The sequence below is a fragment of the Citrus sinensis genome, chromosome 7, assembly GCF_022201045.2.
Source record: "Citrus sinensis cultivar Valencia sweet orange chromosome 7, DVS_A1.0, whole genome shotgun sequence".
Lineage (NCBI taxonomy): Eukaryota > Viridiplantae > Streptophyta > Magnoliopsida > Sapindales > Rutaceae > Citrus > Citrus sinensis.
Genome location: NC_068562.1, coordinates 27,930,515 through 27,947,247, shown reverse-complemented (window position 1 = coordinate 27,947,247; position 16,733 = coordinate 27,930,515). Strand labels below are relative to the sequence as shown.

Sequence of the window (16,733 nt, the reverse complement as noted above, 5' to 3'; positions counted from 1 at the left end):
CAGTGAATACCATGTATTGGGTTCTATATATTCACATATCTATAGAGATGGCATTGCTGATCCTTTTCTCTGTTTTATACTATGCCTTCTAATAATTTAAAAATTTTGCCCAAAAGAAAAATTAAAAAAAATGTGAAGATTGTTTATTTATTCAATAGTGCATGAGCAAGTACAATTTTAGAAACCAGCTGGAAAGCCTCCTTTTCGTGGGTCACTTACACCCACAAGCTCTCCAACACCTTCATTTTCCTTTATAGACTCAAATTCTTGAACTATGAACTGGCAAATTGTTCCACCAGCCATGCTCTCCAGCACATGGCCCTTCTTTCGAAGGGATGCCCTGATATTCCCCGGAATCTCAAAGTGGTCGCCGATCACTGTTGTCCAGTTCTCGTAGTACACTATGTTCGGTATCAGCTAGGTAAAACAGAAGAGGAACACAAAAGAAATTAATGCACGAAATGAACATTGAATTAGATTTTGAGATTAAGAGCCTCAATGTCACTTAGAAATGAATTTGAGAGATCGAGATTCGAACTTTAACTTATATGCGCTAGTATTTAGTAGTTAAGAAATTAAAATTTAATATGGATAAAAACTTGCACAGGTTAAAGTATCCTTTAAAAGCAAAGCTTATGTAAGCTCTAAGAGAGAATCTTAATTCATATCTGAGAGGGAAAAGAGAAACATACCTGATGATAGACCCTTGGAGCCATGACAGCAGAGAGAGGATCCATTCCCCGGACAAAATGGTTCAAGAGAACCCCTGTAATCCCGCCTATAATATTGGCTCCGCCGCTGGCACCTAACACAGCTATCAGTTTCTCATCCTGCACAACAGCACAAGCATTGCGGTCTTTAATAAGTTTTCGTTGTTAAAATCAATGCCAATTTGAGCAGAAAGATAAGGTAACATATATACCTTCAATACGATAGTAGGTGTCATGGATGATAATGGCCTCTTCCCCGGTCTAATAAAGTTAGCAGGTGCTGGTGGTGGAAGATTTTTGCTGCCATTCATAGGCATGGAGAAATCATCCATTTCATTGTTCAGGACTATTCCTGTACTTGGTGACAGAATTTGTGCTCCGAAGTATGCATTCACTGTAGTTGTCATGGAAACAGCATTTCTCTCATGATCTACAATCGACAAATGACTAGTGCCATGGTCATGGATCTGATTCCACCTTTAAGAAATCAAGGGAAAGTGGACTTGGTTTAAATCTGGCTGTTTTTTTTCCATGAAATAATCAAAGCAATGGTCTAAGCATGAGAACAAAATAGAAGTTGTCATAGCAATGTAAGATTGTATAACTGGATAAATTTTGATCTACAATCGACACATGACTGCCCATGAGTTTTGAGCTGTGAAACTCATGGGCAGTAAATTTTGAAGACTTATCATTATACACTAGATCAATTTGTTGCGTCTATGTACTCTATTTCGTATTACTTGACTTCACTGCAATTAAATGCTCAATCTTCCACCTAGGATATTTAGAACTGGATTAATTGACATATGTTGAACAAAAGGTCGTTACAAGTGCTGCGGAGTGACCACAACATGACCAAGGTTACAGAACACTTAAATTAAAACCTTCAAGGTCCCCCTCATCAACATAAATCCTCTGCTCATAGGCACATGTATGTGAAACGAATGTTCAGTTTTGGGTAACAGAGAAATGAATGAAGCATAAATAAAGCAAAATGAAAGCAATTTACCTGCCACCATAGTGCCTGGGATCAAAAGTCATATTATCGTAAATAGTTTTCTTCAGTGTGCGTGCAAACTTAGGAGAGAGCATATCGGATACAACTTCAGAAACATTAACGTATTCAGGATCACCAAGATTCATCCTCACAGCAAAGCCATGTTTGAGAGCTTCTATTTGGCGGTGGATCCCAAGGGAGCCGGATAAACCTGAAGGGACTTCATATTGAGCAAGAATGTTTAGCACCTGCGGCAGTAGAAATGAAAAGGCTCTGTTATTGTTAACCATTTCATATGAAACACAAGGTAAAGCAATCAAAGGGATACACTTACAAGCATCATTGTAGCACCGCCGGAAGAAGGGGGTGGCATGCTAATTAGTTTAAGGCCCAGAATGTTAGCAGTGATCGGTTCTCTCACTTTAACTTCATATCTCTGCAAATCCTTAATTGTCAATATTCCTCCAGCCTTCTGAATATCTCTGACTAAATTAAAACCAACCGATCCATTATAGAAGGCTTTCAAGCCATATTTTGAAATTTTTCTCAGCGTCTCTGCTAGTTTTTTGTTGCGGCAGATATCGCCAAGCTGCAAGATGTCGCCATTTGATGTAAATACATCCCTTAGTCCCTCATCTGCTAAGATCCCAGATTTAGTGCTCTGCATTTGCATGTAAAGGTATGGAGAAACCTTGAATCCCCCACGAGCAAGAGCCTCAGCTGGCCGTACAAGCCTTCTCCATGGAAGCTTCCCATGTTGTTCCCAAGCTTTGAAAAGGCCTGCAAGGCCACCTGGAACGGCTACAGAGAGGATGCCACTTCTCTTCAGAGTATCATTGCCGCCATACATATTCTGAAGATAGAGCAACAGAAACATATAATTTAATACAATTCTGTTGAGCAATATAAGCTTCAGAGGACACATCAATGTTTAACATGAGTACCTCGGAAGCCTGCGCTGGGGCAGTTTCTCTCATGTCTAATGCTTGTGCCTTCCCATCGGATTGCCTAATCAGCATAAAGGATCCTCCACCAATGCCACTCGATGCTGGACTAACAACTCCCAAACAGAGAGCAACAGCGACAGATGCATCAACGGCATGACCTCCTGCTTTAAGCACATCCATGCCTATTTTGGAACATCGACCATCATCAGTGGCAACAACACCATGGTGTGCAACAATCACCTCGCGTCTGTGTTTGTTGGAGCCACCAAGACCATCAATACTTGAGGTAGAAGCCAACAGAGAAACGAAGAGCAACGTAATGGCAGGCCATGACAATGCCAAAGCTGCAAAAACAACATGAAGTTCAAAACTTTTTTTATCACTCCATTTACATCTCAAAATGTAATTTAAGGAAAATGGGGCAAAATTACAGACTACTAACAACAAGAAACCTAAATCAGAGGAAACAGAAACAGATAAGAAAGTTTCAGAACACACGATGTTAGCACACCAGGAGGCATATGCAAAATCATAATGTAGAGCTAAAATCCCAAAGATTTAATCGAACCCTTTACAATTGAGTCCATAATTGCATCGAATTCAATCGATAATCTTCATTGATAAGTATCCAACATCCTATCATATAAGCATCATAAAGGTTATCACTCACTCAAGCACTTGATTTGAATCTGTCAAAATATTAACTGAAACACCAAATAAAAATTGTCTAATTACTCACATGATATGAACTCATTACAATTTATGCATCAATAATCAACGTCAAAACCTTCATTAAAGCAATAAAATCACTCTAATGGCATTAACATGAACTCAATAAAATCTTTGCAAGCATAGAATACATTAAAAACCCAGATCATGAATTAGCATTACAAAACCAAAAAAAAACAAAAAACAAAAAATAAAATATTAAGTTCAGAACAAGCAAAACTCACTGGATATGAACTCCTTCAAATTTCTAAACATCAACTTAGTTTCCAGAATAAAGATGAAAAATGAATGTATTTACATGATTCCCTTCCACACAAACTAATAAACCAAACCCTGCTTCTGCTTCCATGATTGCCTGGGATTATTGAAGGAATAGAAGATTGCACGCGCAGCACTATTTTGTACATGTGGCAATGACCTATTGGCCAGACGCTTTTCATATGAGGTGGGAGAAATAGAGGCCTTATGGTCCTGGCTAACGGGTAATATTACCAAAGAAAGATTCAGCCTTTTTGATGTTGAAGAGTCGATATATTTTCAAAGTCACTTGCCTTTTCTCTTCTTACACTTTGTGAAGTGAGCTGGTAGTGGTAATAATGCTAGTGGATTTTTCAGTTGAAAAGAAAAAGTTGCAATGAATGGATGTTGGTTTCAAAACAGAATTACCTTAACAATATCTTCCATTAGAAAAGTAGATTCTCTTTTATATCCGGAATTAACATGAAGCCTTAATAGAGCCGTAAAGTTAAAACAAGCAAAGTTGAACTTTTCCATATAACAACTAGAACTATAAGTCTATAATTGTGTGCTTGAAAATTTCCTTTTCTTCTTGTATAATCCGATCCAATGTATTTAGAACAAAAAGAAGAGACAGTAATTCAAGCAATGATATTGCTGGCACCCAGTTTCAAATCAAGAATTCCCACATTTTTTGTGTGTCACTTTCATTCTCGGTAAATGGCACATCAAGTTGATTGTAAGAAGCCACAAATTTTTCCTGGCGATCTAAACCACTGTAAAAACTACACAATCCCCCCTCCCCCCCCAACTGAGACACAAACTTTGTATAATTAACACTTTAAATATCTATAAAATAAAAAAGAAAATTAAAAAGTTTTATGAAGCTTCAAAAATATATGAGAAAAGTCAAAAGTTCTTACATGACATATTTTTTCTTGCTCTTCTCCTCCTTTTCCTTCTTTCTTCGGCTTGTACAATGATGAATTAATTGATAAAGACATTGAAACGAGCAGCATTTTATATTATTAATCCTGGTTACCTCCTTGAAATAATAAACAAAGACAATACCCCCATTTGTCTAGCTTTCAGTTGTTGAGTATTGAATATGAAGCCCCAAAATGTTGCATAAGCTCCAAAAGTGATTTGAATAATAGAATATTTGTCGCCAGCATGGGTTGTATTATAAAAATATTTACTGGCATCGATTTGTTTTACTCGACTGCACACGTCCTGTTGTTCATTGTTCCCACATCCCTAACGGCTACTTTAGACTAAAGGGTTCCAGCAATTTGTCTTGCACTACATCAGAAAGATCCTGTATAGAAATAGTTCAAAATTAGTGTCAATTTATATAATTGCATATTCATATTTTTCTCACATTAGTAGTCATAAATGAACATTTCAAATTGGAATATCCTTAAGAATTTTTCGCTTCAGAGTTCAGCGTGATGGTGGACTATAGAAATCGTCAGGCAATCGACAAGCGAAGAGCAATTGATAGATATTTGATATGTTGAGAGCCCAATTCATGAGTGAATATTATGCGAAGTTATATACGAGTTATATGCCGATCACATGGGTAGTGTGAAATACTCATTTTTTTGTAAGAAAAGTGAGAAAATAATATGTAGACTACTCTCATAAATTGAACCTATTTCGATGTGTTTTTGTGAATTTTTAGATATCTAAGAACCAATTAATACATACACGAACTTTAAAGGTCAAATTTCTATTAAAACATATTATTTTTATTTAATTTTGAAACAAAATCTTGAGAGTAAGACGTATATAAATCAGTTTCTATAAAATTATTGTACTAAATTCATGTTTGAATCGGTTATATATAAATGGGTATCTTTCCTGTCCCACCTTTCATGTTTTAATTTTGGAAAAAAAAAAATTGTGGTAAAAAATAATCATCAACTTCGGGAAAAAAAAAGTTTATCACCGTATATATAAAATGCAAATTAATATCATCTTCGATTTCATAGCCAAAAATCCCAAATGTGATTGATTCGGAATTTCGGACAAGCTTCAGCTTTCTTGATGTTGGTGACCCATGGGCCAGAATCTTATCCCAGGCCTAGGGTAGCGAGAGAAATAGTGGTTCATGGGCCTCGATACCTCTGATCCATCAAGAAACCATACCCAACTCAATGGGCTGAAATTCAAACACAAGGATTTATTGTTTTATTTATGACTAATGATAAATATTCCAAATTTTTATTTATGGTACATGATCGAATTTAACAAAATGACGATGAGACATTGTCATTGAAATGATGTGGTGACTTGCACAGTGCATATGAATTCAATCTTCTGATTTGGGTTCCAGGAGACCGAAATGAGCCATCAATACCCAAACAAAAGTAAAAAGCTCCCCGCCATTACTAACTTGTTCGACATGTGTCCTTGTTGCTCTGCTGTGACATGCTGCATATGACATCAATTCCACCCACACTTTGCTCACTATCTCCCATTTCTTATCCTTTAAATAATCAAGACTTTGGAGCCTATCGACCATCCTTTTTGCTTGATCCAACGGCATGGAATTCACAGATGAATTCAGTTTTGCTCTCGTCGCCGGTGAAATTTTTCCTTGAAAACAAAACTTGGCCTCATCACGGAGAGTTTCCAATCCAACATTCTCCTTGGAATTTAGCATGGTAGGCTTCAAAACTAAAAGATACAACATGTAGTCCGAGAGGATCTTGCTGAATTCTCTAGCATTGTAAGTCTCTTCATCCGAAATTGCTTCTTTAGCAGTTTTTTCGTAAAGGAATTCTGTAGCAATGTGCCAGAATATAATGCTTTTACCAAAACTAAAATTAACTTTTTCTACGAATTGGATGAGATCACAATTTGTATCCATTTCCTTCAGAGTACAATCACCTTTAGCTGAAAATAATTTCCGCAAACCTTTTCTGATATCCGCCTCGAGATCATATTCAAAATTAGGAATTTTAATAGTTCCCACCTCTGGATCATTTATCTCTGGATCCTGTCGAGACTCTGCTTTTCTTCTAATTTCATCCCCATTCTTAGATTTTCGTTTAATTTCATTAAATATAAACACCCACAATTCTTTAGTTAATGGCTCCTGGGACAGAGATGTTTTTATTCTTATCTCATTGGCAAAATCAGCTAGGCCGAAACAAGCAATGATTTTGTCTATTTGCAGAAATTTGATGATCCTGCAAGTAGTAATGGCTATGTGCTGAAAGATTTTATCGATGCCGTACCTCTTGCTTTGATAAGCCTTTATGACGCTTAGTCCTGAGACAGAACCAGACCATCTGCGAAGCAGGAAAGGAGTAGCAAACACAAACACCTCGTGCTTGCCACCAATGCGTGATTGTTGCCACTTTGAGCTCTTGAGATTGAGAAACCACCGGATAATACGAGCTATGCAGGATTTGTGATGATTCCGGAGAGCAACAAACGTCCACTCGGAGAAATTGCCCATGAAGAAAGATATGACGTCGAGGGCTATAGCACCCAAGAACAGAGTGTATGTAACTCCAAGATCAAAATCATTGAGACCATGCTTCTCAACTTGGAAATAGAAAACTGAAAGGGCAGCCACGAGTGAACCAAAACATATGAACCGCAAGATTACAGAATGTGTTACCTGAATCTTGGTGTGCAAAACTTCATAAACCAAGTTGAGTTCAACCTCAATTATTCTCAAGGCATCTTCTGGACCAAAAATACCAAATGAAGGACCTTCAAAAGGAAAATCAGTGAAGTTGGAGAAGAGATCGACAACTATCCCTCTGAAAATTTGGAAGTATTCGCAAGCCACCTGGAGATAATCCCCACCTTGGTTCACCTTAACATCTTTTGCAAGTTCAATGATAGTAGATTCCCGGAATTTTTCCCCGCTTGCAAGATACATGGCAAGAGTCCTCTCAAAGCACTTTATAATTCCCGCAATAAACACGAGAATTGTTGGGACAAAAAGCTTGTTTCCTGGAAGCGACAGGAGGAAGACGTAAAAAGTGAAACCAGCCTGGAATATGAGTCCAAACAATTGCCTGAGCCAGAGTTCGTTATCTTCGAGAGCAAATGCAGTTATGGTGTCTGGACCACCGAGGTGTAGCAGCAGAAATGGAGCCCAAAGTACTAGAAGCTCATTGCTCTTCGTAGGAGTTTGAGAATTTGTTGCTCTTTCAGCTATGAGTCCGATGGCAAAAGTAGCAGCCGAGTCTGCGAGCAAGTAAGCTGACCAGATTAGCAGGATTATGAGTTTATAGCCCATGCCTTTTCGGAGGGGAGCAAGCAGAATCAAGACGGTTTGCAATAAAAGACTGAACAAGATTACACCTCGTATGTTCCAGTTATCCCATGTCTTCTTGACACTTTCAGGGATTGGATTAACCATTTTCTCTCCCTTTTGCTGAAAAAAACTTTTAGTGTAAACAGTTGCTATAGTGTTGGTGAGTTCTTGAAAGCTGGAGGAGCATTTGTATATTTGTTCTGTGGTGTTACTACCATTAGTGTAGAAGGATGAAGTCAAGTCAATTTTTTTTTCAAATTTAAATTTTATTGTTTTATGTAAATTTCAATGGATTGGGGAAGTGAAAGAGGACGTTTGTGATGTACATTGAAGCCAGACGAGTGAGTAAAGTGAAAGAGGACGTTTCCCTTTCAATGCTGATGACGTGGATGGACTTCACAAGTAATGACATATGCCAGGGATTTGTCCGTGGTATACCCCCAAAAAAGGGTATTTATCTAAAAATACCCCCATACTCAAATATTCTTCGTATGTGTCTTTTCTAATATGCAGTTACGAAATTACCCTAATGAAAAACCTAAATCAACTAAACTACCACAACTAATCATGTAACAAAATCCCTAATTTTTTCTCATGAGCAGCTTCTTCTTCAGCCCGTTCTTCTGGATTTCTCCTCCTCTATTTTACAAATCCCTGTCATTTTACAACTATTCTTCTACACACTCTCGCCTCTCTACAAACCAGTAGCTGCAATTCTCCCACTCTGCTTCAGCGTCTCCTCTTCCAGGTACTTTTAGAAAGTCAAATTTTTTGTTTTAATGTAAAATAAAATTTGAAAGTTTCAAAGCTCAAGTTATTGATTTTCCTGGAAAAAAATCATTTGCAGCTGGTATTGAAATGTGTGCAAAGTCTTGTGCCAAAAGCTTAATTTTCATATCTCGCAAAAGTCAGATGACAAGACTTCACTTGATTAGGCTTATGCTTGTCTTTTACCTTGCATTAATTTTCATCTCTTGCAAAAGTCAGATAATAAGGCTTCACTCGATTACACTAGTAATTGATTTAACATATTCATTTTCTGATTAATTGTCATCCAATTTGTTTTGCACACACATCGGGTAGAATTCATCCAAAAAAAATGGCTTGTAAGGTGCGAGAGTCCGAATACTTATAAACCTACACACCAAGCCTTAGCTTAGCAATATGACACTCAATTATAGTTCATAACTGATATGCACGGTGGCCATATATTGGGGCCGGGTGACTTCACAGATTTCATACAAGGTGAATAGCAGGCCTTCTTCTCAACTTACTTCGTCTGTGCAGAGAGATTTCATCAAAAAATTGGTAAAACTCATTCAAAAGACCCACTTATGATGTTAGAAAGACCAAATATCCTATAAAATGCTTAATAAAGTGGTCGCACAATTATTCTTGTGTACACGGTACCAATGCAATAGAAAACAGGATAAACCTTAATATCTCTAGCTACTCAGTCCAATAGACAATATAATCTAAAGATGTCGTGTTGTTGTATTGTTACACTGGTGAGACAATTGCTGCATGTTGCAGACATGATACCTCTAGTACTTCAAAAGATAGCATATCACGAAACACATCCAGACTGTAGTGAGGTTATTTCGAAAATTCCTTGGCCCATTGTGCGAGTACGTGACATCTCGCAACAAAAATCAGGGTATGTACTATATACATAATGTGTTTTGAACATAATAATAAGAATGATGATTTTTAACAATTGATTTATATGAATTTTTTTAGTGGTGACTGTGGAGCATTTTTGTTGCGGTACTTGGAGGTCCTAGCCCATGGACTTGATGTCAATTCATACTGCCAACAAGATCATGTTACACAATTTCGACAAGCCTTGGTTGTAAAATTATTTGGGCATAGGTCATGGAAAAAAATTTTGTAGTGTCATTTTTTGGATTATGAGATGTAATAGTTGTAATGAGGATGTTGTTGATATTTGATGTCATTAAAGACAATTGACAGTATTAATATATTTTATTTCTTTGTTATTTATATTAATGATAGATAAGATAGTTTGCACAATATATGCACAGGGAATAAACTGTAAGAGAATACACGACTGCAGTCGGGTATTTGCACAGATACATGACTACAGTCGGGTATTTGGAAATAAACATAATACGCTCTGTGACAAAATACTCGACTGCAGTCGGGTATTTGCACAGATACACGACTGCGGTCGGGTATTTGGAAATAAACATAAAAAGCTCTGTGACAAAATACTCGACTGCAGTTGGGTATTTGCACAGATACACGACTATAGTCGGGTATTTACAAATAAAAATGACAAGCTCTCTGTGACAAAATACTCGACTGCAGTCGAGTATTTGCACAGATACACAACTATGGTCGAGTATTTAGAAATAAATATGACAAGCTCTCTGTGACAATCGGGTATTTGCACAGATACATGACTGTAGTCGAGTATTTAGAAATAAACATGACCAGTTTTTTAACAGCCAAAATACACGATTGTACTTGGGTATGTGCACAGAATAAAAACTCTTTTCAATCATTCATTATATTGATGACACAATCAATATAGATTTTAAACATATCAAACTTCAAATAAATGAAACTAACTATAGTCCGGTTGCCTATCAAATAACACAAATCCAATAGTTATTGAAATCGTAAATAAGTCGTAATACAATAGAAGTTGTTTAACATTCATCATAAATTTTTGGCATTTTCAACCAAAACACTCGGTCCATATTTTATAAGCTTCTGGTCGCCTCCCTTCAATACTTGTTCTTAGAAAGTCACACAAACATGTTTATTCATCTGCGAAACAAAAAGGTAGAAATTTATCACTAAATATGAAAGATATTAAAAAAATTAAAACAACAAAAAATAACAAGTATATAAGGTTCATAGTAGTCGTGTAACTTATTAACAATTATAGTATGTAAGTTTATACATACACGCTAGTAGTCGTGTAACTTATTAACACACACGACTATAGTCTAGTAATAGTAAAAGGATATATATAGTGAAAAATATATATTTTTTGAACCAATAGAATGATAAGGTGTCATAATAATTGAAATTTTTTGCACATTTTCACGACTACAGTCGTGTAAATACATACATACACGACTGCTGTCGTGTATGTCGGGTGCAGAAAAAAATTTGACAACAACTTCAGATTTTAACGAATGTAGTTATAAAATCCATCAAATAACAGTCATATGATACAAATGTAATGAAAATATGAGTTGCTTTAATGTTTATCACAAACCAAACAAAACTCTAAAAATAATATAATGTCAACAAATTGAATAGATAGCCCAAAATAAAATAAAAAAGTTTCAAATATTTTAATCATGGGATGAATAATACACCCAGCTGCAAACAAACTCAGTGCATTAGCTGTTTGTGAGTGATTTTGAGTGTGGTGTGAGTTTTTGTATAGGTGATAAATATGTGAGAAACAAAGAGTGTTATGAGTTGTGTGTGTGTTTTATATTTTTCTTTAGGGATATTTTAGACAATGTACCACAGAAAAAGACATACTTAGATAATTTTCAAACATAGAGTATATTTAACTAAATATACTACTTTTAAGACATATTTAATTAAAAACCCCGACATATGCCCAAAGAACTGCATGGATCTCCGAAGCACGAACTTCGCTGAGATTGAAAACGACATAAATAGGTACAAAATTAGACATAATTCCTGGGCTGAGCCCGAAAGAAAACAAGTAATAATTAATACCAGCAGCTTCTTGTAAATAGTAAGTATAGATGTGTGCATTTTTAATATGAAAACATGATTGGTAAAAATCAGTGGAAACACGTTTGATAAGTTAGTTCAAAATAATATTATTACAGTGTGCTACTCAAAGATTCAAAAAATATAAATAAAAATTTTTTGTAAATACAATATCTTTGGCATCAGAACAGGAAGTAGATAATATTATCTATTGGGGGGGGGGGGGGGGCTATACGAATTAGCGTTCACATAAAACGAACAAGTATTAATTTCATTTTTCCTTTGGATGTGGGCCTAATTTGAAAAAAAAAAACACAATAAATTTTTCGTTTCATTTTCAAACATCAAATATAGTAACATTTGTCTGAATTAATCTGTACACAGACAATTATCAAGGATACAAGCTCGTGCAACAGATGTACTTCTACAAAAAAATATCTCTACCAATAAATATCCTGGAGATATCTGATTTAAGTTCCACAAGATATCTGCTCGTCTCGTGCGAAGCATCATCATCCTTTAATTGATTAGGTCATTTCAATTGATATAGCATGAGTTTTTTTCGTTAAGATCAAGAAGTGGTAGCCTAGCTAAAATCCTCTTGATATGAATCTATGATCAGAAAGAAAACCATTATTATGACAAAAAATAATCACAACCACAATAAATTTGAAGATTTGGGTAGACAAACATCATGAAAGAGACAAAATTATCTTTACACAAAGTAAAAATAAATAAATAAAATGAACAAAGGACACAAAATTAACTTAAAAATTTGCTCCCACTAATATTTTGAAAGGATATCGACCATACTTACATTTATGTGATAAAAAAATTGTCTGCATCATGTAAAGACTTGAACTTGTATACATATTACATAATGAAATTGAGGGCACAAGCGAAAACCCAACTCTAGACCAAGACTCGCCTAATAAAAGATCGATCTTTAGGGAAAAAAAGAAGATGAAAATGAAGTTAGATATTTGGCATAAGCTCCAAAAGTGATTTGAATAATAGAATATTTGTCGCCAGCATGGGATGTATTATAAAAATATTTACTGGCATCGATTTGTTTTACTCGACTGCACACGTCCTGTTGTTCATTGTTCCCACATCCCTAACGGCTACTTTAGACTAAAGGGTTCCAGCAATTTGTCTTGCACTACATCAGAAAGATCCTGTATAGAAATAGTTCAAAATTAGTGTCAATTTATATAATTGCATATTCATATTTTTCTCACATTAGTAGTCATAAATGAACATTTCAAATTGGAATATCCTTAAGAATTTTTCGCTTCAGAGTTCAGAGTGATGGTGGACTATAGAAATCGTCAGGCAATCGGCAAGCGAAGAGCAATTGATAGATATTTGATATGTTGAGAGCCCAATTCATGAGTGAATATTATGCGAAGTTATATACGAGTTATATGCCGATCACATGGGTCGTGTGAAATACTCATTTTTTGTAAGAAAAGCGAGAAAATAATATGTAGACTACTCTCATAAATTGAACCTATTTCGATGTGTTTTTGTGAATTTTTAGATATCTAAGAACCAATTAATACATACACGAACTTTAAAGGTCAAATTTCTATTAAAACATATTATTTTTATTTAATTTTGAAACAAAATCTTGAGAGTAAGACGTATATAAATCAGTTTCTATAAAATTATTGTACTAAATTCATGTTTGAATCGGTTATATATAAATGGGTATCTTTCCTGTCCCACCTTTCATGTTTTAATTTTGGAAAAAAAAAATTGTGGTAACAAATAATCATCAACTTCGGGAAAAAAAAAAGTTTATCACCGTATATATAAAATGCAAATTAATATCATCTTCGATTTCATAGCCAAAAATCCCAAATGTGATTGATTCGGAATTTCGGACAAGCTTCAGCTTTCTTGATGTTGGTGACCCATGGGCCAGAATCTTATCCCAGGCCTAGGGTAGCGAGAGAAATAGTGGTTCATGGGCCTCGATACCTCTGATCCATCAAGAAACCATACCCAACTCAATGGGCTGAAATTCAAACACAAGGATTTATTGTTTTATTTATGACTAATGATAAATATTCCAAATTTTTATTTATGGTACATGATCGAATTTAACAAAATGACGATGAGACATTGTCATTGAAATGATGTGGTGACTTGCACAGTGCATATGAATTCAATCTTCTGATTTGGGTTCCAGGAGACCGAAATGAGCCATCAATACCCAAACAAAAGTAAAAAGCTCCCCGCCATTACTAACTTGTTCGACATGTGTCCTTGTTGATCTGCTGTGATACGCTGCATAAGAAATCAATTCCACCCACACTTTGCTCACTATCTCCCATTCTTATCCTTTAAATAATCAAGACTTTGCAGCTTATCGACCATCCTTTCTGCTTGATCTACCGGTAAGGAATTCACAGATGAATTCAGTTTCGCTCTCGTCGCCGGTGAAATTTTTCCTTGAAAACGAAACTTGGCCTCATCACGGAGAGTTTCCAATCCAACATTCTCCTTGGAATTCATCATGGTAGGCTTCAAAACTAAAAGATAAAACATGTAGTCCGAGAGGATCTTGCTGAATTCTCTAGCATTGTAAGTCTCTTCATCCGAAATTGCTTCTTTAGCAGTTTTTTCGTAAAGGAATTCTGTAGCAATGTGCCAGAATATAATGCTTTTACCAAAACTAAAATTAACTTTTTCTACGAATTGGATGAGATCACAATTTGTATCCATTTCCTTCAGAGTACAATCACCTTTAGCTGAAAATAATTTCCGCAAACCTTTTCTGATATCCGCCTCGAGATCATATTCAAAATTAGGAATTTTAATAGTTCCTACCTCTGGATCATTTATCTCTGGATCCTGTCCAGACTCTGTTTTTCTTCTAATTTCATCCCCATTCTTAGATTTTCGTTTAATTTCATTAAATATAAACACCCACAATTCTTTAGTTAATGGCTCCTGGGACAGAGATGTTTTTATTCTTATCTCATTGGCAAAATCAGCTAGGCCGAAACAAGCAATGATTTTGTCTATTTGCAGAAATTTGATGATCCTGTAAGTAGTAATGGCTATGTACTGAAAGATTTTATCGATGCCGTACCTCTTGCTTTGATGAGCCTTTATGACGCTTAGTCCTGAGACAGAACCAGACCATCTGCGAGGCAGGAAAGGAGTAGCAAACACAAACACCCCGTGCTTGCCACCAATTCGTGATTGTTGCCACCTTGAGCTCTTGAGATTGAGAAACCACCGGATAATACGAGCTATGCAGGATTTGTGATGATTCCGGAGAGCAGCAAATGTCCACTCGGAGAAATTGCCCATGAAGAAAGATATGACGTCGAGGGCTATGCCACCCAAGAACAGGGTGTATGTAACTCCAAGATCAAAATCATTGAGACCATGCTTCTCAACTTGGAAATAGAAAACTGAAAGGGCAGCCACGAGTGAACCAAAACATATGAACTGCAAGATTACAGAATGTGTTACCTGAATCTTGGTGTGCAGAACTTCATAAACCAAGTTCAGTACTTGAGTTCAACCTTAATTATTCTCAAGCCATCTTCTGGACCAAAAATACCAAATGAAAAAGGTTCTTCAAAAGGAAAATAAGTGAAGTTGGAGAAGAGATCGACAACTATCCCTCTGAAAATTTGGAAGTATTCGCAAGTGTAGTGAATTGACCTGCTTACTAACCTAGCAAGATCATCCACTGCCCAGGACCTTGAACAAGATTAGTCATGTTGCTAATTGACAAGACTCAATCCAGAAACCTCACAGCAATAATCTCAAAATCCCAATCAAGATCAAAGACAAATAGATTGAACAAGAATCAACACACAAAGTAACAGGAAACAGAGAGTTACGTGGTTCAGTTGTACCAATGGTGGCACAACCTACATCCACGGGAGAAGCCTTTGATTAGTCTTTTATTGGTTATCAATAGAGAATCAAATACACAGAGATACAAGAGAATACAGAGAATCCTCTAGAATCAATCCTCTCTTCTCTCTTTTTCCTATCACTCTAGAAATACCCTTCTGAAGCGGCTTCGTTACTCAGCTTATAACGGCATCAGTAACAAGAACCTCAAACCCAGATTGCCCAGCTTCCCTACACGTGCATAACAGAATTTAACGAACTGAACTTAGGCTGCTCACATGCTTCTCACATGCGTCACTTAACGGATGCCTCTAAACGACATACTTTGGCTGTCGTTTTGAAAGCTATCAGTTTATAGGCGAAACACGTGCTTCCTCATGTGACTTAAGTTTATAACATCCATGTGAAAAACGCTGCCGTTTTAAACCTTCTGAGTTTGATTCACACTTCAGAGCAAGCCAGCTGGAGATAATCCCCACCTTGGTTCACCTTAACATCTTTTGCAAGTTCAATGATAGTAGATTCCCGGAATTTCTCCCAGCTTGCAAGATACATGGCACGAGTCCTCTCAAAGCACTTTATAATTCCCGCAATAAACACGAGAATTGTTGGGACAAAAAGCTTGTTTCCTGGAAGCGACAGGAGGAAGACGTAAAAAGTGAAACCAGCCTGGAATATGAGTCCAAACAATTGCCTGAGCCAGAGTTCGTTATCTTCGAGAGCAACTGCAGTTATGGTGTCTGGACCACCGAGGTGTAGCAGCAGAAATGGAGCCCAAAGTACTAGAAGCTCATTGCTCTTCGTAGGAGTTTGAGAATTTATTGCTCTTTCAGCTATGAGTCCGATGGCAAAAGTAGCAGCCGAGTCTGCGAGAAAGTAAGCTGACCAGATTAGCAGGATTATGAGTTTATAGCCCATGCCTTTCCGGAGGGGAGCAAGCAGAATCAAGACGGTTTGCAATAAAAGACTGAACAAGATTACACCTCGTATGTTCCAGTTATCCCATGTCTTCTTGACACTTTCAGGGATTGGATTATCCATTTTCTCTCCCTTTTGCTGAAAAAACTTTTAGTGTAAAGAGTTGATATAGTGTTGGTGAGTTCTTGAAAGCTGGAGGAGCAATTGTATATTTGTTCTGTGGGGTTTCTACCGTTAGTGTAGAAGGATGAACATTAGAGCCAAGTCAATCTTTTTTTATTTTTAATTTTAATTTT

General features: G+C 36.4%; 2 protein-coding genes and 1 long non-coding RNA gene across 5 annotated transcripts; 1 reads left to right on the top strand and 2 right to left on the bottom strand.

Moving 5' to 3' along the window:
• Positions 1 to 121: 121 nt before the first annotated feature.
• Positions 122 to 4,663, bottom strand: LOC102619237 (glutathione hydrolase 1-like). 3 transcript variants are annotated; one of them, XM_025100769.2, is made up of 7 exons: positions 4,547 to 4,663; positions 2,655 to 3,001; positions 2,045 to 2,563; positions 1,723 to 1,958; positions 923 to 1,187; positions 693 to 830; positions 122 to 417 (listed from the first exon to the last, which is right to left on the bottom strand). In XM_025100769.2, exons 1-7 carry the CDS (start codon positions 4,551 to 4,553, stop codon positions 178 to 180), a joined length of 1,752 nt encoding a protein of 583 aa, XP_024956537.1. In that variant the 5' UTR covers positions 4,554 to 4,663; the 3' UTR covers positions 122 to 177. The 3 variants fall into 3 exon arrangements, with proteins under 3 accessions (XP_024956537.1, XP_006464312.1, XP_006464313.1); XM_006464249.4 differs by lacking the exon at positions 4,547 to 4,663 and adding an exon at positions 3,685 to 4,013; XM_006464250.4 differs by lacking the exon at positions 4,547 to 4,663 and adding an exon at positions 3,611 to 4,009.
• Positions 4,664 to 5,937: 1,274 nt separating this feature from the next.
• LOC102619729 (uncharacterized) lies at positions 5,938 to 8,010 on the bottom strand. Its single transcript, XM_006464251.4, has one exon. The coding sequence runs from the start codon at positions 8,008 to 8,010 to the stop codon at positions 5,938 to 5,940; it is 2,073 nt and encodes a 690-aa protein (XP_006464314.2).
• Positions 8,011 to 8,426: 416 nt separating this feature from the next.
• LOC107177417 (uncharacterized) lies at positions 8,427 to 9,869 on the top strand. The gene is made up of 3 exons (XR_008050644.1): positions 8,427 to 8,653; positions 9,439 to 9,562; positions 9,646 to 9,869. It is a non-coding gene; the product is annotated as an uncharacterized LOC107177417 (long non-coding RNA).
• The last annotated feature ends 6,864 nt before the right edge of the window (positions 9,870 to 16,733 follow it).